Source organism: Agelaius tricolor, unplaced genomic scaffold (genome assembly GCF_023055355.1).
Source record: "Agelaius tricolor isolate 1412-34295 unplaced genomic scaffold, bAgeTri1.0.p SCAF_31, whole genome shotgun sequence".
In the NCBI taxonomy this organism is placed as follows: domain Eukaryota; kingdom Metazoa; phylum Chordata; class Aves; order Passeriformes; family Icteridae; genus Agelaius; species Agelaius tricolor.
The window spans coordinates 3294385-3319995 of record NW_027269291.1 but is presented as its reverse complement, the minus strand read 5'-3'; the positions used below and the strand labels follow the sequence as shown (position 1 = coordinate 3319995).

The 25611-nt window shown below is 64.1% G+C and overlaps 3 protein-coding genes and 2 non-coding genes across 19 annotated transcripts in view; 2 read left to right on the top strand and 3 right to left on the bottom strand.

Moving 5' to 3' along the window:
• The window catches only part of PLXDC1 (plexin domain containing 1), a 28741-nt gene extending 26770 nt beyond the window's left edge, over positions 1–1971 (bottom strand). For all 5 annotated transcript variants that reach the window (XR_011682921.1, XM_071450602.1, XM_071450603.1 and 2 more), the window contains exons 1-2: positions 1816–1971; positions 495–619 (exon numbers count right to left, since the gene is read on the bottom strand). Coding sequence is in view for 4 of the 5 variants with exons in the window: in XM_071450602.1 (XP_071306703.1) it covers positions 495–619; positions 1816–1870 (180 nt within the window). In the remaining variant the exon portion in view is untranslated. The remainder of the gene's footprint in view (positions 1–494; positions 620–1815) is intronic.
• A 218-nt stretch (positions 1972–2189) lies between these two features.
• Positions 2190–2261, bottom strand: TRNAC-GCA (transfer RNA cysteine (anticodon GCA)). Its single transcript has one exon. It is a non-coding gene; the product is annotated as a tRNA-Cys (tRNA).
• A 5167-nt stretch (positions 2262–7428) lies between these two features.
• Positions 7429–9616, top strand: LOC139601537 (dickkopf-related protein 3-like). The gene is made up of 4 exons (XM_071450664.1): positions 7429–7575; positions 8977–9154; positions 9264–9459; positions 9562–9616. Exons 1-4 carry the CDS (start codon positions 7429–7431, stop codon positions 9614–9616), a joined length of 576 nt encoding a protein of 191 aa, XP_071306765.1.
• On the top strand, positions 8647–8736 carry TRNAI-UAU (transfer RNA isoleucine (anticodon UAU)). Its single transcript is given in 2 exon segments — positions 8647–8684; positions 8701–8736. It is a non-coding gene; the product is annotated as a tRNA-Ile (tRNA).
• A 279-nt stretch (positions 9617–9895) lies between the features above and the next one.
• Positions 9896–25455, bottom strand: CACNB1 (calcium voltage-gated channel auxiliary subunit beta 1). Of its 11 annotated transcripts, XM_071450524.1 has the most exons (14): positions 25151–25455; positions 23974–24060; positions 21930–22049; positions 21146–21268; positions 20902–21038; positions 20738–20814; positions 18684–18703; positions 18469–18549; positions 18325–18383; positions 17130–17239; positions 14625–14776; positions 14189–14284; positions 12838–13023; positions 9896–11540 (listed from the first exon to the last, which is right to left on the bottom strand). In XM_071450524.1, the coding sequence occupies exons 1-14, from the start codon at positions 25235–25237 to the stop codon at positions 11178–11180; spliced, it is 1698 nt and encodes a 565-aa protein (XP_071306625.1). In that variant the 5' UTR covers positions 25238–25455; the 3' UTR covers positions 9896–11177. The 11 variants fall into 11 exon arrangements, with proteins under 11 accessions (XP_071306625.1, XP_071306629.1, XP_071306634.1 ...); XM_071450525.1 differs by lacking the exon at positions 9896–11540 and having other exon boundaries at positions 12375–13023; XM_071450528.1 differs by lacking the exons at positions 20738–20814; positions 20902–21038; positions 21146–21268; ... (1 more) ...; positions 23974–24060; positions 25151–25455 and adding exons at positions 18934–19163; positions 19246–19284; positions 19315–19526 and having other exon boundaries at positions 18684–18902.
• Positions 25456–25611: the final 156 nt, after the last annotated feature.

Below are 25611 nucleotides of genomic sequence, written 5' to 3'. Positions count from 1 at the left end.
ATCCTCTCTGGGGTGTAATTATCCCTTGTGGGATGTGGGATCCATCCCCACAGCGGAACTGAAGCCACACTGGGGACAGCTCTGGGGTCTGGAGCCGGTCTGGGCCGGGGTCGGGGCACAGATCCGGGCGGGGGTCGGGGGGATCCCGGGGTTGTAATTATCCCCTATGGGTGTAATTATCCACTCTGGGGTGTAATTATCCCCTGTGGGATAGGCGATCCATCCCCACACGGAACTGGAGCCGGACTGGGGACAGCTCTGGGGGTGGGAGGGGATCGGGATCGGGCCCGGGCCGGGGCGATACCCGGGCTGTGATTACCCACTCTGGGTGTAATTATCCCCTGTGGGATGTGGGATCCATCCCCACAGCGGAACCGGAGCCGCACTGGGGACAGCTCTGGAGCGGGTCCGGGCGGGATCCGGGGCAGGGATCGGGGCAGGGATCCGGGCGGGGGTCCGGCCATGGATCCGGCCATGGACACGGGGACACTCACCACGATGCGGGTCTCGTTGGCGGGCAGGGTGTCGATGGCCAGGCTGCCGCCCCCCAGGTCCTGGCTGATGCGGGTCCCCTCGGCCGCGCCCCGGGCGCTCCGTCCCTCGCTGCCGGGGGGGCGTCCTGGGGACACACGGGGAGGGGTCAGTGGCACCCCCGGGGGCAGTCGGGTCCCCCAGCAAGGCGGTGACACGGGTTTGAGGCGGCTGAGCCTCCGTGAGAAGGGATGGAGAGGCGGGGAAGGGGCCGGGGTGGCGGCAGGGACAGGGACAGGTGACAGCGACCGCGGCCAGGAGGGGACAGCTGGGGACAGCACCCGCAAACGGCAGTGGCAGCTCCCCAGGCACCAGCGCGACCCCAGCGAGGGTGGAGTGACACCAGTGTGACACCAGTGTGGCACCAGTGTGGCACCAGCGTGGCCGTGCCCTCGATGTCCCCAAGCATCCCAGACTGGGACGGGCTCCGGGTGTCAGGGCAGGTCCCAAGGAGCCAAAATCCGCCTCCATCCCGCCCTGCACGCATCGCCCCAGCCCCGCGGAGGCCGGAAACACGGCTGGGGAGTGGGGGGGGAGGATAAAAAAGGCATTTGGGACCAAATCTGCCGAGAATCAGGAGGGTTCTGGCAGCGCGGCGCGGGCGGGGGCGGTGGGGACGGCAGCTTGCCCACGGCGGGGACACAGCCGGGACGTCTGTCCCCAAACGGGGACACGGCACAGCCCCCCCAGCCCGGGGGAGCGGGGTCCCACCGCCACCCCATGGGATTTAATTGCTAATTGCTGCCTAATGAGCTCCCGGGGCTGGGTTCTGCTGCCAGGTCTCCGGGAGGGGAAACTGAGGCACGGGGGGAGCGGGGTTGGGCTGGACGTAGGGGCAGAGGGGGGGTTCCGTGCCGGGGGGGGTCACATTGGCCATCCCTGGGGGGCACAGGGGGCACAGTGCGGGCAGGGCTGGGGTGTCCCAGAGAGCAGAGATCGCCCCCCCCCCCCCACCCCGAAGGCTCCCCAAAATCTCAGCCCCAGCCAGGACAGCGCCAGCCGTGCCAGGCGGGGAGGGGAGCGGGGAATCCTGCGTGGGGACCCCCCCAGCAGCGGGGACAGCCCCCTCCCCGCTCTATCCCAGCGCTGCCCAGCACAGATGGGGGGTCCGGGCACCTCCATTTGGCTGCGGAGATTTTGGGGCGGGAGGGGAGCGGGACCCCCACCCGTGGGAACGGAGACACCCCCAAAGCACAGCAGAGGGAGGACACACAGACCCCCGGACAGACCCCCAGGGCACGGCCGGGACCCCCCTGCACCCCCAGCCCCCCCAGGCCCCCGTACCTGCGCCCAGCGCCCCTTGGAGCAGGCAGAGCAGGAGGAAGCCCCCCCAGAGCATGGTGGGGGTCGGGGGGCTCAGCGCCCCGCCATGGGCCGGGACCCCCGGGAGCCGCGCACCGAGCGGAGCCGGAGCCGGAGCCGGAGCCGGGCGGGGCCGGGGGCGGGCCCGGGGGTGGGGATGGAATTGGGAAGGGCTGGGATGGGAAGGGAAAACGGAAAGGAAAGGAAGGGATGGAGCCAGAACCGGCAGCAGGACCCTCGTGCGCTCAGGCGCTTCGGGAATGTTCCTCCACCCCCTCGCTGCTGGGGTGTTTGGGGGGCAAATAAAAGGGGTGAAAAAAGCAGAGTGGGGAACCGTCCAAAAAGTGAGGAAAACAAGGGGGCACCCGGATTTGAACCGGGGACCTCTTGATCTGCAGTCAAATGCTCTACCACTGAGCTATACCCCCGCTGTGGAACCTGCCCCGCCGCCAGCCATAGCACTGTCACCGACCCAAGACACCCCTAAACTCGGCACTGTCACTGACCCAAGACACCCCCAAAACCGGCACTGTCACTGAACCAACATACCCCCAAAAACAGGGCTGTCACTCAGCCGAGACACCCCCAAAACCGGCACCGTCACTGACCCAAGACACCCCCAAAACCGGCGCTGTCACCGACTCAAGACACCCCCAAAAACCGGCACTGTCACTGACCCAAGACACCCCCAAAACCGGCGCTGTCACTGACCCAAGACACCCCCAAAACCAGGGGTATCCCCCACCCACAGATACCCCACAAACACGGACACCCCTTAACCCAAGACACCCCACACCCATGGACACCCCCAAAACAAGACACCCCACAAACATGGATACCCCCTGGTCACGGACACCCCCAGCCACACAAAGACACACCCGCTGACACCCCCGAATCACGGACACCCCACAAACACCACACCCTTTAATCACTCACACCCCTCAACCACGGACACCCCTCAGTCATGGACGCCCCCAATCCAAGACACCCCACAAGCATGGACACCCCTCAGTAATGGACACCCCTGAATCCCTGACACCCCCAAAACAAGACACCCCACAAACACGGACACCCCCCAATCACAGACGCACCCCTCCCAAAGAAACCCCCACCCCTCAATCCCCGACACCCCAAATCCCCCACACCCCCATTTCCAGACACCCCTCAATCCCAGACACCCCAAATCCTCGACAGCCCCAACCCCAGATATCCCCACCCCCGAACACCCCCCCAAACACGGACACCCCCAATCCCTGACACCCCCAAACACGGACACCGCCAATCCCTGACACCCCCCAAACACGGACAGCCCCAATCCCTGACACCCCCAAACACGGACACCGCCAATCCCTGACACCCCCCAAACACGGACACCCCCCAAACACGGACACCCCCAATCCCTGACACCCCCAAACACGGACACCCCCAATCCCTGACACCCCCCAAACACGGACACCCCCCAATCCCTGACACCCCCAATCCCTGACACCCCCAAACACGGACACCCCCTCCCACCCACAGATACACCCCCCACCTCCAGAGCCCCCCCACGGGCATCCCCCAGGGACACCCCCACTCACGGACGCTTTTTGGGGTTTGGGGGCCGATTTGGGACACTGAAGAGAAATTTGGGGTGCCCTGGACTGTCCCCACTGCGGGCAGCGCTGGGGTGACCCCGCTTTGGGCTGCGGGGGGGGCTCTGGGCTGAGCCCCCCACTCAGGGACACCCCCACCCTACTGCCCCCACACCCCCACGTCCCGCCCCGAACACAGCCCCCTACACCCCCCAAAGACCCCAAACCCCAAAACCCCAAACCGCAAAACCCCAAATCCCAAAACCCCAAACCCCAAACCCCAAACCCTCAAACCCAAAACCCCAAACACCCCAAAACCCTAAACCCCAAAACCCCAAACCCCAGAACCCCAAACCCCAAAACCCCAAACCCTCAAACCCAAACCCCCAAACCCCAAAACCCCAAACCGCAAAACCCCAAACACCCCAAACCCCCAAAACCTCAATCCCAAAACCCCAAACCCCCAACCCCCAAACCCTCAAACCCAAAACCCCCAAACCCCCAAAACCCAAACCCCAAACCCCCAAACCCAAAACCCCCAAACCCCCCAAAACCCCAAACCCCCCAAACCGTAAAACCCCAAACCCCAACCCCCAAACCTCCAAAACCCCAAACCTCCAAAACCCCAAACCCCAAAACCTCAAACCCCCAAACCCCCCAAACCCCAAAACCCCAAACCCCCAAAACCTCAATCCCAAACCTCCAAAACCCCAAACCCTCAAACCCAAAACCCCAAACCCCAAAACCCCAAACCCCCCAAACCATAAAACTCCAAACCCCAAAACCCCAAACCCCCAAGCACCCCAAAACCCCAAACCCCCAAAACCCCAACCCCCAAAACCCCAAACCCCAAAACGCCCGGGGCACCCCCGAGCGCTCACCCGGCACCTCCAGCCCCTCCAGGAATTTGGGGGTGCGTGGGACCCCCCGAACTGCCAGACGGGTGTTTTGGGGGGGCAGAGCCGCCGTCCGGGACCCCCGTGGTGGCGCTGGGGGGGGATTATCGCGACATGTCGCGCAGCGGGGGACGGATGGGGACAGTAATGGTGTCCCGGAGCGGGGTCAATATTTGCTCCCAAATCCGCTGGGCAAACACGCGGGGAGGATTGGGGGGGGGGGGGGTGGATGCGGCTGCCCCGCCGGTCCCCGAGCACCGGGGGGAAAATTTGGGGTCACCCCATTGTGGATGTGTCACCCCCGGAGTGTCCCGATGCACAGGAGGGGAAACTGAGGCACGGACAGAGCGGGAATGGCTCGGGAAGGGTGAACATGGGGGGGGGGGGCGGTCTACAAATCGGCACCTCGGGGTGCGAGGGGACACAGGGCACCCCAAATCACCACCCTGAGCTGTGGGGGCACACAGAGAACCCCAAACTCCCAACCTGGGCTGTGGGGCACACAGAGAACCCCAAACTGCACCCAAAACCATCATTCCGACCTATGGGGGCACACAGAGCACCCCAAATCACCACCCCGAGCTGTGGGGTCACACAGAACACCCCAAACTCCCAACACTCCCAACCTGATCTGTGGGGGCACATAGAGAACCCCAAATCACCAGCCCGAGCCTTGGGAGCACACAGAGAACCCCAAACTCCCACCCTGAGCTGTGGGGGCACACAGAGAACCCCAAACTGCACCCAAAACCGTCATTCCGAGCTGTGGGGGCACACAGGACACCCCAAAATCATTCCAAGCTGTGGGAGCACAGAGAACCCCAAATCGCACCCAAAATCATCATTCCATAGCGTGGGGGCGCAAAGGACACCCCAAATCGCCACCCCGAGCCGTGGGGCACACAGGGCACCCCGAACTGCACCCCAAAATCATCATTCCGACCTATGGGGGCACAGAGAAACCCAAACCGTCCCCAAAATCACCATTCCGAGATGTGGGGGCACACGGGACACCCCAAAATCATCATTCCACGGTGTGGGGGGCACCCAGGGCACCCCAAACTGCGCCTGGGGGGACCCGGAGCGCATTGCAGGGCTCGGGGGGAGCGCGGGCGCTGCGCCCCCCGCGTGTGTGGGGACACGGAGGTGACACCGCCTGGGGGGCACGGAGGTGACACCGCCTGGGGGACGCGCTCGGGGGCTCGGGGGTGGCCGGGCTGCGATAAGGGCCGGGCTGCGATAAGGGCCGGGCTCGCGGCCCATTCGCGGGGGCCTTGGCGAAGGTGCCAATCCCGTCACCCCCGTGTCCGCTGGTGCCAGCCCTGTGCCCGCCTCTCTGCCCGTTTTGGGGCTCTCAGGCTTTGCACCCCGATTTTCCCTCTCGTTCCCGCTGTGCCCGCGCTGGGAAAGGGGGAAAAAACAGGGAATTGTGGGGTTAGAGGTACCCCAAAATGTACCAGTCAGCCCCCCGAGCTGCGGGGGGATCCCCGAGATATGGAGTGGGGGATCTGAGGGGCTGGAGGGGACACAAAGCACCCCAGAGGGCACCCACCCCCCTCCTGAGATGTGGGGGGCGCCCCAAACTGCACCCCAAATCATTCTGAGCTATGAGGGGACACGGGACACCCCAAACTGCCCCCAAAATCACCATCCCGAGGTGTGGGGGCACACAGGACACCCCAAACTGCCCCCAAAATCATCATCCCGAAGTATGGGGGGACACAGGGCACCCCAAACTGCCCCCAAAATCATCATCCCGAGGTGTGGGAGCACACAGGACACCCCAAATCACCACCCCGAGCTGTGGGGGGACATAGGGAATCCCAAACTGTACCCACCACCCTCCTGAGCTATGAGGGGACACAGGACACCCCAAACAACACCCCAAAATCACCATCCCGAGCCATGGGGGCACATAGGACACCCCAAACTGCCCCCAAAATCATCATCCCGAAGTATGGGGGGACACAGAGAACCCCAAACTGTACCCACGACCCTCCTGAGCTATGGGGGGACACGGGACACCCCAAACTGCCCCCAAATCACCATCCCGAGGTGTGGGGGCACACAGGGCACCCCAAATCAGCACCCCGACTGTGGGGACACATAGGGCACCCCAAACTGTGCCCCAAATCTTTATTCCGAGCTATGGAGGCACACAAGGCACCCCAAAATGCACCCGAAATCATCACCCCGAGGTGTGGGGACAAAGGACACCCCAAACTGTCCCCAAAGTCATCATTGAGAGCCGTGGGGGCACACGGGACACCCCAAAATCAACACCCCGAGCTGCGGGGGCGCACAGGGCACCCCAAATGGCCCCCAAAATCCTCATTGCGAGGTGGGGGGGGGCATACGGGATACCCCAAACTGCACCCCAAAATCACCACCCCGATTGTGGGGGCACACAGGGCACCCCAAAACGTACCTGAAATCATCACCCCGCGCTTCGGGGGCACACAGGGAACCCCAAACTGCGCCCCAAATTGTCCCCCGAGCTATGGGGGCACACAGGGCACCCCAAAATGCACCCCAAATTGCCCCCCCGAGCTATGGGGGCACACAGGGCACCCCAAACTTCCACCCTGAGCCGTGGGGGCACACAGGGATACCCCAAACTGCACCCCAAAATCACCACCCCGATTGTGGGGACACACAGGGCACCCCAAACTGCGCCCCAAATTGCCCCCCCGAGCTATGGGGGCACACAGGGCACCCCAAACTGCGCCCCAAATTGTCCCCCGGCGCTATAGGGGCACACAGGGCACCCCAAACTGCCCCCCGGGCTATGGGGGCACACAGGGCACCCCAAATTGCTCCCCCGAGCTATGGGGGCACACAGGGCACCCCAAATTGCCCCCACCCCGAGCTATGGGGGCACACAGGGCACCCCGGGCTGTGCCCAGGGCTGGCGCCGGAGCCAGACTGCCCCGGGGGACGCTGTTTGCTGTGGGGCCGGTGCCCCCCCCGAGGGGAAGGCTGGCAATTATGGAAATCCCTTAACCCCTGATTGCCTCCTCCCACCCCATTAGCTGGGCAAACACTTTTAGCAGCGGGGTTCCAGCTCGCCCGTGGCTACAAAAACCCCGCGGGCCGGCCCGGCTGGCACCGCCACCGCCAGCACCATGGTGACATCCCCGGCCGTCCTCTGCCTCGTCGCCTGGCTCCTGCCACCCGCCGCCGGGCACCTCTGGGCATGGATGTTCTCCCTGCCCCAAAACCCGCCCGACGCCGCCGCCCTGGGCAGGAACCCCGGGACGGAGCTGGAGGAGGTGAGGAATGGAGGGGGACAGCCGGGAGAGGGGTCCTGGGGACAGCAGGGGACAGCAGGGGACAGCCAGGATGGGCACAAAGCTGGGTTTGCAGCCAGGGTGGGCGCAGGGCTGGGTTTGCAGCCAGGGTGGGAGCGGGATGGGCATGGGGATGGGTGAGGGCAGAATTTGCAGCCAGGCTGGGCTCAGGGTGGGCTCAGGAGTACGAGGGTGCTTTGGAGCCAGAATTTGCAGCAGGATGGGCACAGGGCTGAGTTTGTAGCCAGGGTGGCAGCGGGATGGGCACGAGAGTGGGTAAGGGCAGAATTTACAGCCAGGCTGGGCTCAGGGTGGTTCGGAGGCAGAATTTGCAGCTGGGTGGGCTCAGGGTGGGCTTAGAGTGGGCACGGAGCTGGGTTTGTACCGGGGTGGCAGCAGGATGGGCACAGGGCTGGGTGAGGGCAGAATTTGCAGCAGGGTGGGCACAGAGGGGGCGCGGGGCAGGTGCGGAATTTGCAGCCGGGGTGGGAGCAGGGGACGGCTCTGCAGCGAGTGTCACCCGCGGTGACCCCACAGCGTTCTGCCGGGGACACGGCGGCCGTGGGCAACCAGGGGGGGACACGGGGGGGTCCATGTCCAGCCAGGAATGGACAGCGGGGTCCATGGCCAGCCGGGGGTGGACACGGGGTGTCCATGATCAGCCAGGAGTGGACACGGGGGGTGCGTTTGAAGCCAGGAGTGGACACGGGGGGGTTCATCTCCATCCGGGAGTCACACGGGGGGGGACTCGGTTTGAAACCAGGAGTGGACACGGGGTGTCCATGTTCAGTCAGGAGTGGACACGGGGTGTCCATCTCCATCCGGGGGGGCACACGGGGTGTCTGTTTGAAGCCAGGAGTGGACACGGGGGGTCTATGTCCATCCAGGGGTCACACATGGGGGTCCATCTCTATCCGGGGGTGTCCATCTCCATCCGGGGGTCACCCGGTGGGGTCCATCTCCATCCGGGGGTGTCCACCTCCATCCGGGGGGCACCCGGGGGTGCGGCGCGGGGGCCGCCAGGGGGCGCGGTGGCGGCGGGCGGCGCGGGGCGCTCCAGTGGCGCAATCGGTCAGCGCGCGGTACTTATAGGGCGGTACACGAGCGATGCCGAGGTTGTGAGTTCGAGCCTCACCTGGAGCAGGACTTTTGTAGGGCTTCGCGCCCTGTATTGCCCCCATCCCCGGCCGCCGGGTTTTCTTTTCCCGCGATAAAAATCCTGGAAGCGCTGCGGATGGAGCCCCCCAGGCTGGCAGAGCTCTCGGCCCTACAAAATCACCCCACACCTTGACCAGACGGGGTTTTACACCGTTCCCAGCCTGTCTCGGGGCCAGGGATGAGGTGTGACCCCCGCCCTGACGTGCCGTGTCCCCCCCTCCGCAGGTGACCCCGTGCAGCCCCGCCATCCCCTGCGCCCACGGGCACTTCTGTGACGAGCACTTCGGGCTGTGCCTGCCCACGCGGCCCGAGGGCCACTATTGCCGCCAGGACCCGCACTGCGCCCCCGGGCTCGTCTGCATGTTCGGCAAGTGCCAGCAGCCCGCGCCCCCCGGGCAGGACGGTGAGTGAGGGCTGGCATGGGGGGCACACGCTCTGCGAGCCTGGGGGGGATGCGGTACCAAACCAGGGGGTGCTGCGGGTGTCCCTAATGTCGCTTTCTGTGCCACCAGGAGCGCGGTGCCAGCGGGACGAGGAGTGCGGGCCCGGCGGCTGCTGCGCCCGCCAGCACGGGGAGCGGGTGTGCCAGCGGCGCCTGGCACTGGCTCAGAGCTGCCACGTCCCGCCCGGGGGTCTCGCCTTCAGCATCAACCAGGTGTGCCCCTGCCAGGCCGGGCTGGTGTGCCGACCCTCGGTGCCCTCCAGAGAGTGAGTACGGGGCGTGCCGGGCCGGGCGGGGGGCGTGGGGGACACCTGGGCGCAGCCAGGGCTGAGGTGTCACCGATGTCGCCGCGTGTGCTCTGTCCGCAGGAGAGCGTTCGAGTACCGGCCGGAGAAGAGCGAGTGGCGGTGCCGGCAACCCTGAGCGCCCGCCGTGTAATTTATTATCTGTAAATATCGCGACCACAGCGTGTCCCGAGCCGGCCCAGCGCCGATAAACCCATCCCCGGTGGGGAGAGGGGGGACTGGAGCCCCCCGACCCCCGCATTGGATCCTCGCCCCTTCCTCTTCCTCAGAGCCGGGCAGGTCCCGGCTCCGTTCTCAGTGCGGGGGTCACCGCAGAGCTGAGCTGTGCCCGGTCCAGCCGCGGTGACCGCGGCCCCCCCGTGTCCCCCTGTGTCCCCAGCAGGCTCAGGCAGGGGGGGCAGGTCTCACCGAAATGTTTATTACAAAGAACCAAGCGAGCGGGGGAGTCCCCCCGACACACACACACACACACACACACACACACACACACACACACACACACGCACGCCAACGAGAATAAATAAATAAAATACAATTTTTTGTCGGGTCTTTTAAATTAAAAGTTTGTGGAGTGACATAAATTACGGGACGTCCCTCTGCCCCGCGGGGGGGGGGGGGCCGGGGAGGCCCCACCGCCCGGGTTTTTGGGGCAGGGGGGGCTCAAAGCACTTGGCAGGCAGTGACACCGAGTCCCCCCCCCGAAAAAAAGGGGGAAACTGAGGCACACGTGGGTGGCGGCTTGGCAGCGGCAGAGCTGGGTGCCCCCAAGCCCCCCGACCCGGGCTGGTGGTCTGGGTAAGGCAGTGACCCCGGGGACCCCCAGGAACGGGGGTGGGGGGCGAGGGGCTGCCCCAGAAGTGGGACAAGCCCCGTCCCGCGGTGAGGGCTGGACGTGGGGGGTGTCCCCAGGCCACCCTGGTGTGGTCACCCCGCAGAGCTGGGGGGGGGGGCACAGGGGACGCCCCGGGGCAGGCACAGGACAAGGCAATGCCCCGGGGTGCGGGGACGGACAGAGGCTCACAGACAGACGGACAGACGGACACGGCTGGACAGGGCGAGCGTGGTGGGACGGGAAGGCGGGGGGGGCTGGGGAAGGGGGGGGGGGACCGGAGCCTGGCAGTGCCAGGACAGCGGGACCCCCCCCAGGCAGGCCAGGGCTGGGCAGCTGTTAGCACAGGTTAGACCCCCAAAACTGGCTCAGATTCACCCCCCACCCCCCAATTCAGGCAGAGCCCCTCCAAGGCAAACACATGCAGAGACCACCCCCCCCCCCTGCCCCCCATCTCGGGGGGCGCAGCGGGGGAGCCCCCAGAGCCCTGCACACCCACGCATGCACCCCCCGGCAGGGCAGGGGGCTGGGGGCAGTGCCAGGCACGGCCGGGCTGGGGGGCAGCTGGCGGGGACCCCCCCACGGCCACGGCCAGCTCGGGGACCCCGCAGCCGAGAGCACCATGGAGAAGCGGGGGGCAGGGCTGGGGAGGGGGGCACGGCCCCCACCCCAGGGCACGGGGACACGCCGGGTCCCCTTTGGTCACTTGCTGTCCCTGCCGGAGATGCTGGGGGGCGGCGGCAGGGGGAGACCCCCAGGGCACGGCTGGCCGGGCACAAAGGGGGGGCACGAAGGCAACCAGCGGGGCTGGCCCGCACCCCAAAACCAGCGCTGCCCGCACCCCCTCATCCTAACGCATGTAAACGTCCCGGCCCCAGCCCTCTCCATCGCTCTGGCCCAGGGGCTCCTGGCCCTTGGCTCGGCCCCGCAGCCCGGGCTCGGCCCCGTCCCAGGAGCCGGGCGGGGGCTGCGGGCCGGCCCCGGGGGTGCCCGGCGGCTCCTCCTCGACGGGATCCATCTCGATGTCCATGCAGCAGGAATCGCCGGGCTCCGAGTCCCGGCTGCCCGGAGCCTCCGTGTCGAAGGTGTCCTGGCGGGCCAGGCTGCGGGGGCCCGGGCGGGAGGGCGGCGGGGGGACCCTGCCCTGGCCGCGGCCCCCCGAGTCCCCCGGGCCCTGCCGGGGGCGGCCGTGCTCCCCCTCCGGGTGCGGAGCCTGGGTGCGAGAAGCGAGCACACCATGCGGGGATGGACGGGCTGGGGACACGCCGGGGGCTGTTAGTGGGGGTTAGTGGGGGACACACGCTCCTGGCAGCCTCTGGGGGGTGACACGGTGGCAGCGGGGCCGGCAATGGGGAGGGGGAGCAGCACGGGGGAAGGGGGTGGAGCACCAGCAAGTCAGGCTGGCTGGGAGATTTAGCGACACACAACACAGGACACGTGTCCCCTCTCTGTCCCAGCCCCGGGGGGGGCTCAGCACGGTGGGATGGGGCTGTGCCCCCCACCCAACCCACCCAGGACACCCCCAAACTCGCACCCCCACCACGGCTTCCCCAGAGGTGTGGGAATGGGGTCCCAGCAGCCCCAGGAAGGCACAGGGTGGGAATTGAAGGGAGCAGATCCTGGGGGTTCCCAATCTCCAGAGCAGCTCCAGGAGGAGGCACAGATTCCCAGGAGACCCCAAATGTGGGGCTGGCAGCAATCCCAGGCAGGGAGAGATCCCCAGGATGGCCCCAATCCAGGAACAGGAGCAGCTCCCTGGGGTGACCCCGATCCCAGAACAGTCCCTGCAGTACCCCTGGGGGGGCACAGGTTCCCAAAGGAACAATCCCAGGGCTGGTCCCACTCCTGGGGGGCTCTGCCTCCCCATGGTGACCCCAAACCCATGGGCTACCCTGATCCCAGGGTCCCCAGGGCGGGTGACCCCACACTTTGGGATCACAGTCCCATGGGGTGACCCTAAACTCAGGGGTGGCCCCAATCCCAGGGTGCAGAGCCTGATCCCAGGACAGGTGACCCCAGGGACAATCCCACAGTTGTGGGGGGCCACATTCCCCTGATCCCAGGACAGGTGACCCCAGGGGTGGTCCCACAGTTGTGGGGGGCCACATTCCCCTGAGGTGACCCTGATCCCAGGACAGGCGACCTCAGGGACAATCCCACACCTGGAAAGGGCCACATTCCCCTGAGGTCACCCTGATCCCAGGACCAGGGACAATCCCACACCTGGGGAGGACCGTAGTCCCATGGAGTCACCCTGATCCCAGGTGACCTCAGGGACAACCCCACACCTGCAGGGGGGGCTGTCACTCCCCAGGCTGTCCCCAACCCCAGGGATCTCCCGATGCCTGTGGGCTGTCCCCGCTGTCCCGCGCCCCGACGTCCCCAAGGTCCCCGATGTCCCCGCCGCCACCTCACAGCGCGTGCTCCTCCAGGGGGGCTCCGGGGGGGCTGGGGGTGGCCTGGCGGCCCCAGAGGTTGAGGTTCCTGCGCAGGGAGGTGAGCACCTGTACCTGGAGGTTGGAGACGGGCGCGGGGCTGGCGGCCAGCGCGGCCGTGGCCATGGTGCGGCTCAGCAGCGGGTTCGGGGGGTTGCTGCTGGGCGGGTGCGTGGCTTTCCAATAGGCCTCCAGGTACTCGGCCAGGTGCTCGCACGCCTCCTCCAGCTGGTTCTCGTCCAGAACGATGTCGAACATCTCCTGCGGGAGGGAGCCGTGCGAGCTGGGGCGGGGCGGGGACATGGGGCGGGGCGGGGACAATGGGACAGAGCCTATGGGGCAGGGCGGGGACAGTGGGATAGGGAGGGGACAGTGGGAAAGGGAGGGGTACCTGGATGTGAGGCAGAACCTATGGGACAGGGTGGAGCCTTATGGGACAGGGTGGGGAGAATGGGACAGAGCCTATGGGACAGGGCGGGGTACCTGGATGTGGGGTAGAACCTATGGGTCAGGGTGGATGGAGCCTTATGGGACAGGGTGGGGAGAACGAGACAGGGAGGTGCAGCTGGATATGGGGTAGAGCCTATGGGACAGGGTGGGGACAATGGGACAGAGCCTATGGGGCAGGGCAGGGACAGTGGGATAGGGAGGGGACAGTGGGAAAGGGAGGGGTACCTGGATGTGGGGCAGAACCTATGGGACAGGGTGGATGGAGCCTTATGGGACAGGGTGGGGAGAACGAGACAGGGAGGTGCAGCTGGATATAGGGTAGGGACAATGGAACAGGGTGGGGACAATGGGAGAGAGCCTATGGGGCAGGGCAGGGACAGTGGGACAGGGAGGGGACAGTGGGACAGGGAGGGGTACCTGGATGTGGGGCAGAACCTATGGGACAGGGTGAGGACAGGTGGATATGGGGTGGGAATAATGGGACAGGGTGGATGGAGCCTTATGGGACAGGATGGCGACAATGGGACAGGGAGGAGCAGCTGGATGTGGGGCAGAGCCTATGGGATGAGGAGGGGACAATGGGACAGAGCCTATGGGACAGGGAGGGGACAATGGGACAGGGTGGAGCCTTATGGGACAGGGTAGGGACAATGGGACAGGGAAGGGTACCTGGATATGGGGCAGAACCTGTGGGACAGGGAGGGGACAATGGGAAAGGGAAGGGCAGCTGGATATGGGGCAGAGCCTATGGGACAAGGTGGAGCCTTATGGGGCAGGGTGGGGACAATGGGACGGGGAGAGGACAATGGGACAGAGTGAGGACAATGGGACAGGGCAGGGACAATGGGACGGGGAGGGGACAATGGGACAGGGTGAGGACAATGGGACAAGGTGGGCAGGTATCGGGCAGGGCAGGGTAGGGCAGGGCAGGGCGGGGTCAGTCTGAGTGGCACCACGGTGACCAGGGCACACTCACAGGTGGGCACTGTGCCAGCTTGTCCGAGGCCACCATCTGCACGTTGAGGTGCTTGGCCTGGGACTTCCCCCTGGACTTCACCAGCCTCTGCAGCACCTGGCAGGAGGGGACAGCACAGGGTGGCCGTGGGGACACTGCCAGGCGTGCCCAGCGTGGCAGGGAGGGATTGGCAGTGCCCGGTGTCCCCAGGGAGGGGCTGGCACTGCCCGGTGCCCCCAGGGAGGGGCTGGCAATGCCTGGTGTCCCCAGGGAGGGATTGGCAATGTCCGGTGTCCCCAGGGAGGGGCTGGCAGTGCCCGGTGTCCCCAGGAAGGGGCTGGCAGTGCCCGGTGCCCCCAGGGAGGGGCTGGCAGTGCCCGGTGTCCCCAGGGAGGGGCTGGCACTGCCTGGTGTCCCCAGGGAGGGGCTGGCAGTGCCCCCCTGTGCCCACACCCACCTTGGGGGAGGTGATTTTGATGTAGACGATGATGGGGGCCAGCGAGGTCTTGGCCAGCTGGGCAGGGTGGTTGATGGTGTCGGCGTCCAGGGCCACCAACTGCAGCGTCCGGGCCAGCTCGAAAATGCGCTCGGTCTCACTCTGCACCTCGGCTGGGAGGGGACAAGGGACAGTGAGGGAGGGCAGGGACACGTGGGGACAGAGTGGGGACGTGCTGGGTTAAGGTTTGTCCTGACTTAGAGGCGTTTTAAAACTTTTATTTTCAGTCTCATGTGAAGGGCAGGACAGTAAAGGTGTTCTAAGTCATGTTAGCACATTTAGAAGCTAATTTAATTAGCTGTTCATTAAGTATTTCCTAATATTTAGGAAATTCATGAAGTATTTCCTAATATTGAGGAAATTTATTAACTGTTTCCTAATTTCTTAACAATTTGTTAATAACAATACACTATAAGTGTTTCTTGGCCTATCAGTTTTTGCCACGCTTTGCTGCAAAAGCCTTAAAGGTAATAATTCAGAATTACCCCTTGTGGGTTCTAATATAATGTATCTCTCATTAAAATATATATATATTCTATCTATCTCTAAAGATATATAGAATATATATACATATATTCATATTTATACTTATATAAATTCATATAGGTGAATATATATGAATATATATTAATTATATATCTATATATACCTATATATAAAATATCTATATATATCCATATATACCTATATATTAATATATAATTCAATATAGATATATACAATTCAATATAGATATACATTTATATTCAATATAAATACATACAGATATATGTCTACATATTAATATCAATCTATTCATATATTAGATACATATATCTACATATTAATTATAGATAGATATATCTATATAATCTATAGATATCTACATTGAATATATATAGATATATTCAATATAGATCTATATATAGATAAAACCTATATAGAGATAAAACCTATATATATGTCTATATATATATCTATATATTGACATCTATATATCCAGTATATATATACCTATAAATATATAAAATATATAAATATATATGTACACATATATGCATATTTATATATATACTCATAAGATATATATTAATATCTATATATCTATATATCCAATATATAAAAATACATATAAAATATAAATAGATATAAATATATACATATAAATATATATAAATATATAAAAATATATATAAATATACATCTCTATATATATACACATATCTATATATATACTCAATACAGATATATATATATATATATATATATATTAATATTTATCTGCAGAATCTAATTTTTTTGCCAGGCCACCTCCCAAGTGCCACAGGATGGGGACAGCAGCGGGATAGGGCCTGTCCTGAGGCTCGGCCACCTCGGTGTCACCACGGGGCCACCGCAGCAGGGAGGTGGCACCAACACAGCCCCCAGCCCAAACCACACACACACACACACAGAGGGGGTGACACAGGTGCCACCAAGGTGTCCCCAACGCCCAGGTTGTGTCCCTGAGGCCACCGGGGTGGGGGACAGGGGGGTGTCCCTGTACGTACCCAAGACATCTGTATCAGGAGCAGGGGAGGAAGGAGGCAGCGCGGAGGGGAGGAGGAACCCAGAGAAAAGAGAAACGGGAACAGAAAACACAACAGAGATGATGGAGGAGGAGGAGGAGGAAGGGGGAGGAGGAAGGGGGAGGAGGAGGGAGGAGTGATGAGGAGGAGGAGGAGGAGGATGCGGAGGAGGAAGAAGAGGAGGAGGAGGAGGAGGAGTAGTGAGGAGGAAGAGGAGGAAGAGGAGGAAGAGGAGGAAGAGGAGGAAGAGGAGGAAGAGGAGGAAGAGGAGGAAGAGGAGGAAGAGGAGGAAGAGGAGGAAGAGGAGGAAGAGGAGGAAGAGGAGGAAGAGGAGGAAGAGGAGGATGGGGAGGAGGATGGGGAGGAGGATGGGGAGGAGGATGGGGAGGAGGATGGGGAGGAGGATGGGGAGGAGGGTGGGGAGGATGATGAGGAGGAGGAAGGAGGAGGATGATGATGAGGAGGAGGAGGATGCGGAGGAGGAAGAGGATGGGGAGGAAGGAGGAGGATGAGGAGGAAGAGGATGATGATGAGGAGGAGGATGCAGAGGAAGAAGAGGATGGGGAGGAGGGAGAGGATGATGATGATGATGAGCACAGGGTCAGTCACCCCCACCCCCAGGAGCGGGATGAGCCCCCCGGGCTGGGTTGGGGTGATACAGATGGAGGCTTGGGGGGATCCCATGGGGACTTTGGGGGCCTGGGAGGTGTTTGGGGTGTCCGGGGGCTGTTTCAGGGTGTCCGGGGGCTGTTTTGGGGTGTCTGGGTGTTTTGGGGTGTCCGAGGTGTTTGTTTTGGGGTGTCCGAGGTGTTTTGGGGTGTCCGAGGTGTTTGTTTTGGGGTGTCTGGGTGTTTTGGGGTGTCCGAGGTGTTTGTTTTGGGGTGTCCGAGGTGTTTTGGGGTCCCCGGGGGGGCGGTACCCAGGCTGGAGCGGGTGCTGGAGCGCTCGATGATGGTGTGCTTGCTGGGGTTGTTGAGCACGGAGCGCTTGGCCAGGGAGATGTCGGCTGTGACCCGCGTGATGGAGATCCTGGGGACACAGAGGGGACACCCCGCAGCCACGGTCACCCCACAGCCACCCCTGGGATCCCACTGTCCCCCCACAGCCACCACTGGGACCTCAGGGTCACCCCACAGCCACCCCTGGGATCCCATGGACACCCCACAGCCACCCCTGGGATACCAATGACACCCCACAGCCACCCCTGGGATACCAATGACACCCCACAGCCACCCCCGGGACACCAGTGTCCCCCCACAGCCACCCCTGGGACCTCAGTGTCACCCCACAGCCACCCCTGGGATCCCACTGTCCCCCCACAGCCACCCCTGGGATCCCATGGACACCCCACAGCCACCCCCGGGACCTCAGTGTCACCCCCAGACCCCACTGTCACCCCCCTGCTGTCACCCCACACCCGACTCCTCTATGGGTTTAGGGGTCCCCTTGTGGATTTAGGGGTTCCACTATGGGCTTAGAGTTCCCCACACGGATTTAGGGGTTCCTTTATGGGATTAGAGGTCCCTCTATGGATTTAGGGGGCCACACATGGATTTAGGGGTCCCTCTATGGGTTCAGGGGTGGATTTAGGGATCCCCCCAGGGGTTCAGGGGTCCCTCTAGGGGTTCAGGGGTCCCTTCAGGGGTCCTTCTATGGGTTCAGGGGTCCCTCTATGGGTTCAGGGGTCCCTCTATGGGTTCAGGGGTGGATTAAGGGGGTCCCCTCAGGGGTTCAGGGCCCCTCTATGGGTTCAGAGGTGGATTTTGGGGTCCCCTCAGGGGTTCAGGGCCCCTCTATGGGTTCAGGGGTGGATTTTGGGGTCCCCTCAGGGGTTCAGGGGTCCCTCTATGGGTTCAGGGGTGGATTTAGGGGTCCCCTCAGGGGTTCAGGGGTCCCTCTAGGGGTTCAGGGGTCCCTTCAGGGGTCCCTCTATGGGTTCAGGGGTCCCTTCAGGGGTCCCCTCAGGGTTCAGGGTCCCTCTATGGGTTCAGGGGTCCCTCTATGGGTTCAGGGGTCCCTTCAGGGGTCCCCTCAGGGGTTCAGGGTCCCTCTATGGGTTCAGGGGTGGATTTTGGGGTCCCCTCAGGGGTTCAGGACTCCCGTGCCCCCCTCACCGGCCATCGAAGCGATGCTTCAGGAAGTCGAACAGCGCCTTCTGCATCATGTCTGTCACCTGGGGAGGGACACAGGGACAGAGGGACAATGCAGGCCTGGGGTCCCCCTGAGCCCCCCCCGAGCGCCCCCCACCCCCTGCTCACCTCGTAGCCCTTCAGGGAGGGCCCCACGAGGATGATGGGGCGCATGGAGGGCACCACGTCGTACGGGGGCACGTGCTCGGTCTGGGGACACAGCCGGGGGTCACCGGGCCAGGAGGGGACACGGGGCACCCCCGGCCGTGGCTCTGGGGTGTTCTGGGGGGGCTGCAAGCGGGGGGAGCCTCCCTCCATGCCCCCCCCTCCCTGGCGCTACTCACCGACTTCTGCTTCTGCTTGGCTGCGTCCGGGGGCAGAGACACACAGGCAAAGGCAAAGGCAAAGGCATGCGTGTTATTGGGGACATGGGGACACGGGGGGGACAGCCAGGGACACGTGTGTGACCCTCCAGGGGTGAGCCAGGGCCACATGTGTGACACAGGGACCTGGGTGTGACCCAGGGACCTGGGTGTGACACCCCAGGGGTGACCCAGTAACACCTGTGTGACCTGCAGGGTGACCCAGTGACACCTGTGCGACCCAGGGACCCGGGTGTGACCTTCCAGGGGTGACCCAGGGACACTTTGTGTGACCCAGAAGTGACCCAGGACATGTGGGTGACCCCCTCAAGGGTGACCCAGTGACACCTGTGTGACCCAGGGACCTGGGTGTGACACCCCAGGGGTGACCCAGTGACACATGTGTGACCTCTGGGTTGAGCCAGTGACATCTGTGTGACCTGCAGGGTGACCTAGTGACACCTGTGTGACCCAGGGACACATATGTGATCTCCCAGGGTGACCCAGTAACCTGAGTGTGACCTGGAGGGTGACCTAGTGACACATGTGTGACCCAGAGGTGACCCAGGGACACATGTGTGACACAAAGGGTGACCCAGGGGACACGTGTGACCCTCTGGGGCACCCCAAAGACACACGTGTGACTCGGAATGTGACACATGGGTGACCCATAGGTAAGCCAAGGACATGTGTGTGTGACCTGGAGCTGACCCAGGGGACACTCATGTGACCTGGAGGTGACTGAGGGACACGCGTGTCACTCACAGGGTGCCCAAAGGACATGTGTGTGACCCCAGAGCCACGTGTGTGACCCAAAGGGTGCCCAGGTGACACGTGTGTGACCAGGGACCCTGGGGACAGTGACAGAGCAGCACTGTCCCCTCTGGGGTAGCTCTGGGCGCCAGGGGGGCTCTGCAGGCCTGCTCCCCCCTGCAGACCCCCCCGTCCCGCGGGGTGGTAGCGCCCAAACCCCCCCCAGGTTATGCCCGGTTTGGGGGGGGGAGGAATGGTCCATTCTCAGCGGCGGGGGGGGGTGACACACCGGCCGTGCTGGAACACACCATGCGCACACTGCGGGGGGGGCAACCGGGAGGGGGGCACGGGCTGGTCCATTCCATGGACAGGGGGGGATCACAGCCACAGGCTGGTCCATTCCATGGACAGGGGGGGATCACAGCCACAGGCTGGTCCATTCCATGGACAAGGGGGGATCACAGCCACGGGCTGGTCCATTCCATGGACAGGGGGGGATCACAGCCATGGGCCGGTCCATCCCATTGACAATGGGGGGGGGGGGGGGGGTCAGCCATGGATTGATCCATCCCACATTGACCCATTCCATGGATGGGGGGGGGGAGGGGATCACGGCCGTGGACTGGTCCATCCCATTGACAACATGGGGGTGTCAGCCATGGACTGATCCATCCCATTGACAACAGGGGGGGTCAGCCACGGACTGATCCATCCCATGCCCTATGGGGGGGACACAGCCACGGACTGCTCCATGCCATTGCCAGCAGGAGGAGTCAGCCCCGCTCTGTCCCCGGTGCAGGGCTCATGCCGTGCTGCAGCCCTGGGGCAGTGCACGGCCCCCCAGCCCCGCGGGGTGCCCCCAGCCCCCCAAGGGCAGTGTTAGGGCAGGCAGCGGGTGCAGCAGGCGGGAGCCGCGGGCGCCGTTACCTTCCTAAAGAAGGGGATGCGCTTGCTGTGGGCGGGGGGGGGTGGTGACACTGCTCACGCTACTCTTAGGGGAGCGCTGCGCCTCCACGGCCTCCTCCTCCTCCTCCTCCTCTAACTCATCGGGCTCAAAGGCAAAGCTGGCCATGTCCAGGCCACCTGGGGGACCGCCGGAGCCGCGGGGACGGCGGGGAGAGAAGAAGAGCGACAATGGCGATGGGAGAAAGCAAAAAATGGAGACGGGGAGGCTGGGGAAGGGGGGAAGAGGAGATGGGGGCACCCTGCCTGCACCCGTGGGGAGCTGGGGAGGGACCCCCCAGGCTGGAGCTGCCGGGGGGGGACCCCCGGGACACTCTTACCGCTGGCGGGGGGCGTGGGGCGGCGCGTCCCCGTCACCGCATCGCCCAGGCTGGAGCTGGAGTTGTCACCCGATTTGCTGCGTGGGAGAAGCACAGAGAGAGCGCTGAGGGCGGCACGGGGAGGGTACAGAGAGAGCTGGGGGGGGGGTCGGGGTGAGCCCCACCTCGAGCTCAGGCGGTTCTGCCTCATCTTCTGCTCCTGCAGCAGCCTCATGTTCTCCAGTTTGACGGGGCTGGGGATGAAGCCAACCTCGCAGCCCTCCTTCACCAGCCGCCCGATCCACCAGTCGTTGTTGTATTTCTGCTCCGGGCAGGGAGGGGAGGGGGGAAAAAACCCACAAAAACACCTTAAAAACCCCCCCGAGGCCCAGGCCAGCCCCTCCCCAGCTCCCCCCGGGGCTCTCCCACCTCCTTGATGTGCAGGAAGTCCTTGGGCTCGAAGCAGATGGCCATGCCCTGCACGGGCACGTCGTCCCCGGCCGAGGGGTTGTAGCCCACGTTGGTGCGGACGGCGAACGCCACCGGCTTGGTCTGCACGGGGCAGGGAGAGGGCTCGGCAGCTCCCCCCGGCACGAAACGGGGAGATTTCACCCCAAAATGGGGAGATTTCACCCCAAAACGGGGAGATCCCATCCTCTGCCACCCCAAAACGGGGAGATTTCACCCCAAAATGGGAAGATCCCACTCTCTCCCACCCCAAAACAGGGAGATCGCACCCCAGAATGCGGAGATTCCAACTTCTGCCATCCCAAAACAGGGAGATGCCACCCCAAAATGGGGCAGTCCCACCCTCTGCTGCCCCGAAATGCAGAGATGCCACCCTCAGCCACCCCAAAACAGGGAGATCGCACCCCAGAATAGGAAGATTCCAACTTCTGCCATCCCAAAATGGGGAGATTCCACCCCAAAATGGGGAGATTCCACCCCAAAACAAGGAGATGTCACCCTCTGCCACCCCACAACAGGGAGATGCCAGCCCAAAATGGGGAGATCTCATCCTCTGCCACCCCAAAATGGGGAGATTCCAGCCCCTCACCCCACCCTGGCCAGGCAGGTGCAGCTCCCAGTTCCACCCAGTAACCCCCACTGCCTTCCCAGTGCCCCCAGGGGCCGGGACACAGCAGGGCTGGGGGGGCAGGGGGCATCGGGGGGTCCCTGTGCCAGGCCTGGGGCTCCATCCCCGCTGTCCCACCTTGGCTTTCTCCAGCTGGGCCATGGCCTGGCGCTCGGCCTCCCTGCGCAGCGCCTCCCTGTCCTCCTCCAGCGACACATCCGAGTCCGAGGGGCGGCTGGTGTAGGACTCAGCCGAGCCCTGTGTGCCAGGGAGGGGGCTCAGCCCAGCCTGTGCCCCCCAGGACAGCGAGCCCAGCCCCAATCCCAGCCCTCTGATGCCTCTGCACGCTCGCACTGTGCCGGTGCGCAGCACTGCGGCCACTGGGAGCCACCCTGGTCCTGCTTGGAGCCACCTCGGAACTACCTTGGTCCTGCCCAGAGCCACCCCAGTGCCACTCAGTACAGCCCAGTGCTGCCCAGAGCCACCCCAGTCCTGCCTGGAGCCATCTCGGTGCTGCCCAGAGCCCCTCTGGGGTTGCCCGGTGCCACCTTGGAACCACCCTGGTGCTGGCTGGTGCCACCTGGCACAGCCCAGTGCTGCCCAGAGCCACCCTGGTGCTGCCTGGTGCCACCCCAGTGCCACCTGGTACTGCCTGGTGCTGCCCAGAGCCACCCTGGTCCTGCCTGGTGCTTCCCAGAGCCACCCTGGTGCTGCCTGGTGCCACCTGGTACAGCCCAGTGCTGCCCAGAGCCACCCTGATCCTGCCTGGAGCCACCTCAATGCCACCTGGTACCACCTGGTGCTTCCCAGAGCCACCTCGGTGCTGCCCGGTGCCACCCTGGTGCTGCCTAGAGACACCCTGGAGCTGCCTGGTGCCACCCCAGTGCCACCTGGTACAGCCCAGTGCTGCCCAGAGCCACCCTGGTCCTGCCCAGAGCCACCCAGTGCGGCCCAGTCCCACCCTGGTACCACCCTGGGGCTGCCTGGGTCCACCCCAGTGCCACCTGGTACAGCCCAGTGCTGCCCAGAGCCACCCTGGTCCTGCCTGGAGCCACCCGGTGCCACCACCTCGGTACCACCTGGTACTGCCCGGTGCTGCCTGGAGCCACCTTGGAGTCACCCGGTCCTGCCCAGAGCCACCCCAGTGCCACCCCGGTCCTGCTTAGAGCCACCCCGGTGGCACCGCAGTGGCGGGGTCAGGGCAGGAGAGGGACACACACACACACACACACACACACACACAACACACACACACACACACACACACACACAGGGCAGCTGTCGCCACCGCTCTGGCCGGGAACGGGAACGTGACACCGACACCGGCCCCGCTCCCATCCCGCTGCCCGGGGCCTCTCCAGAACCGGGAGGGGACTCTGGGACCCCCCCATGTCCCCCCGATGTCCCCAGGTGTGGGACGGGGCGCTCTGGGGGGACCCAGGGACACCCCCCGTTCCCCCACAGTCCCACAGGGACACCCCAGGGACGCGGTGGGTGACACATGGGACCCCCCCTTCAACCCCACAGCCACCCCTGGGACCCCCCAGCCCTGATTTGTCCCTTTGGGGGTCACCACAAATGTGGGGCTCACGCCTCCGCACAGCCCGGGGTGGCGACCCCTCCCCAAAACCCCCAGTGGGGACACCCCCGTCCCACGGAGGGGACACTGGGGGGGTCACCCCGCCCCAGAGACCCCCCCAGAACTCGCGGAGGAGCCGGGAGCTGAGGGCAGGGCGGGCAGGGGGGGTCGGGGGGTCCTCCCCGGGCGGGGGTCGCTCACCGGGACAGCCGGGGGGTCTTTGCCGGGGACCTCCATGGTGGCGGGGCCGGGGGGAGCGGGGCGGGCAGGGCTGGCCAGGGGCGGAGGGGGGGTCAGGTTTCACCCGGGTAAATTTAGCCCGGGCCAGAGGGTGGGGGCTCAAACAGGGGGGGCCCTGCCAAGCCCCAATTTTGGTGACAGGGCTGTGCCCCCCCCTCCCCACAAAATAAAGGGGCAGAGGAGCCATGGGGGGCTGCGATTTGAGGGGGGGGGGGATCCCTCTCAAAATAATTGAGGGGAGCGGAGGGCACGGCCAGGCTTGGCTCGGTGCGACCCCCCCTCAGTTCTCGGGGCACAAAGGAGCGCTGGGACCCCCCAGAAACAGCCAGGACCCCCCCAAAAAGCGGCGGGACCCCCCCGCACCTGCCGGACGAAGCTGTTGGAGGTGGTGTCCGAGGAGGTGCTGCCGTCCGAGCGCTTGAAGCGGCTCTTGCGCCTGCTGTACTTGCCCTGGGGACAGGGGAGGGGGCGACACGGGAGCGCTGGACCCCCCCAAAAGTGCCCCCAAAACTCGGGGGGCAGCTCCGCACCCCCCCCCCCAGCCGCCAACCCCTTCCACCCCCGCCCTGCAGCTGAACCCAACTCGAGGGGGGCTCGGGAAGGGGATGGGGGTGCCCGGTACTGGGGGGGCTGCGACCCCAAACTCGCTCAGACCCCACCGTGTTTGGTTTGGGGTCGCAGCCCCCCCCAAACTCCAGCCCCCCCCAGTTAAACCAGAACCCAAGAGCCCCCCCCGGGATGGGGGGGGGGGGGGTGACACCACCCCCCCCTCCAGAGCCCGAGACCCCCCCCAGCGTGGGCACCACCCCCATGGGACCCCCCCCCCCCCCTCCTGCTGGGATCTGGGGGTGTCCCAGTGCCCCCCCCTACCCTTTGGGGGGGGGGGGGGGTAAAAGGCTGGGGGAGGAGGAGGGTGTCACCCCCCCCCCCCCCAATGTCCCCAAGGGACAGCTGGGCCCAGCTGCCACCCCCGGGGGTGGGGGGGGGTCCCCATGGTGGGTATTTGTAGGTGCAGGACCCCCCCCAGTGCCACCACCCCAAAATCTGTCACCTCACCCCAAAATCTGTCACCCCCCTCCTCAATTGGAGCTCCCCAAGAGCACAGACGGGGGGGGGTCCGTCCCCAGTGCCCCCCACCCCTCTGGGACCACTGAGGGGACAGTCCCTGCTCCCCCCACCCCAAAAGCAGAGGGGACAAACCGAGGGAAGGGGATGGGGGGGGGGGGGAGCACCCCAAGAGTTTTCCCAATTCCCAAAACTTTCCCTCTGGGCACAACACCCCCCACTCCCCAAAATCCACCCCAAACCTGGCAAATTGAGAGGGGTGGGAGGCGTGGATTTGGGGTCTCCCCCTTTAATTTTGGGGTGCTGGGACCCCATAATCCACGCAGGGATTTAGGGGAAGGGCTGAACCCCCATCTCATCTCCTCCCACCCCCAATTCCAGGAGGGCGGAATTCCATGGGACGCCCCCCGCCCCCACCGTGCCCGGGGGGGGTGTGGGCGATGCTGTCACCCCCAAAAAGCCTCGGGGGTGTCACCTGGAGGGCGGCGTTGTCCAAGACGTCCATCTGGATGTCCTGCGTGGAGCTGTAGGGGGTCCGGGCCATGCCGCCTTCCCGCACCATGGAAGCGCCGGGCTCGGCGGGATTTTGGGATTTTTGGGATGGCCGGGTGGGTGGGAAGCGCACACACAGCACACAGAGGAAGATGATGACGATGACGATGAAGCTCAGGCCTGGCCCCCGCGGTGACGGAGGAGGAGGAGGAGGAGGAGGAAGGAAGGAGGGGGGGAGACAGGGATGGGCGGCCGCTCCCGCACCGCCTTCCCGGGGGGATGGGGGATGCGGGAATGCGCCCCCCAACCCCACTGTGGGGGTGCCCCCCAATCTCCGCCCCCCAATCCCGAGCCCCCCCCCCGAGCGGGTCGGAGCATCCTCGAATTTTGGGGGGAGTTTTGGGGGGTCCAGCGCTCCCCTCTCCCCCATCCCCAGGTGCAAGA

Excerpts from the sequence above, each read along its gene's own strand:
- LOC139601537 (XM_071450664.1), top strand. The coding sequence starts at position 7,429 with ATGGTGACATCCCCGGCCGTCCTCTGCCTCGTCGCCTGGCTCCTGCCA. Across the intron at positions 9,155-9,263 it reads CGCGCCCCCCGGGCAGGACG|GAGCGCGGTGCCAGCGGGAC; the intron begins GTGAGTGAGGGC and ends CTGTGCCACCAG. Across the intron at positions 9,460-9,561 it reads CCCTCGGTGCCCTCCAGAGA|GAGAGCGTTCGAGTACCGGC; the intron begins GTGAGTACGGGG and ends CTCTGTCCGCAG.
- CACNB1 (XM_071450524.1), bottom strand. The coding sequence starts at position 25,237 with ATGGTGCGGGAAGGCGGCATGGCCCGGACCCCCTACAGCTCCACGCAG. Across the intron at positions 21,039-21,145 it reads ACTTCCTGCACATCAAGGAG|AAATACAACAACGACTGGTG; the intron begins GTGGGAGAGCCC and ends TGCCCGGAGCAG. Across the intron at positions 14,777-17,129 it reads CAGCACCCGCTCCAGCCTGG|CCGAGGTGCAGAGTGAGACC; the intron begins GTACCGCCCCCC and ends GTCCCCTCCCAG.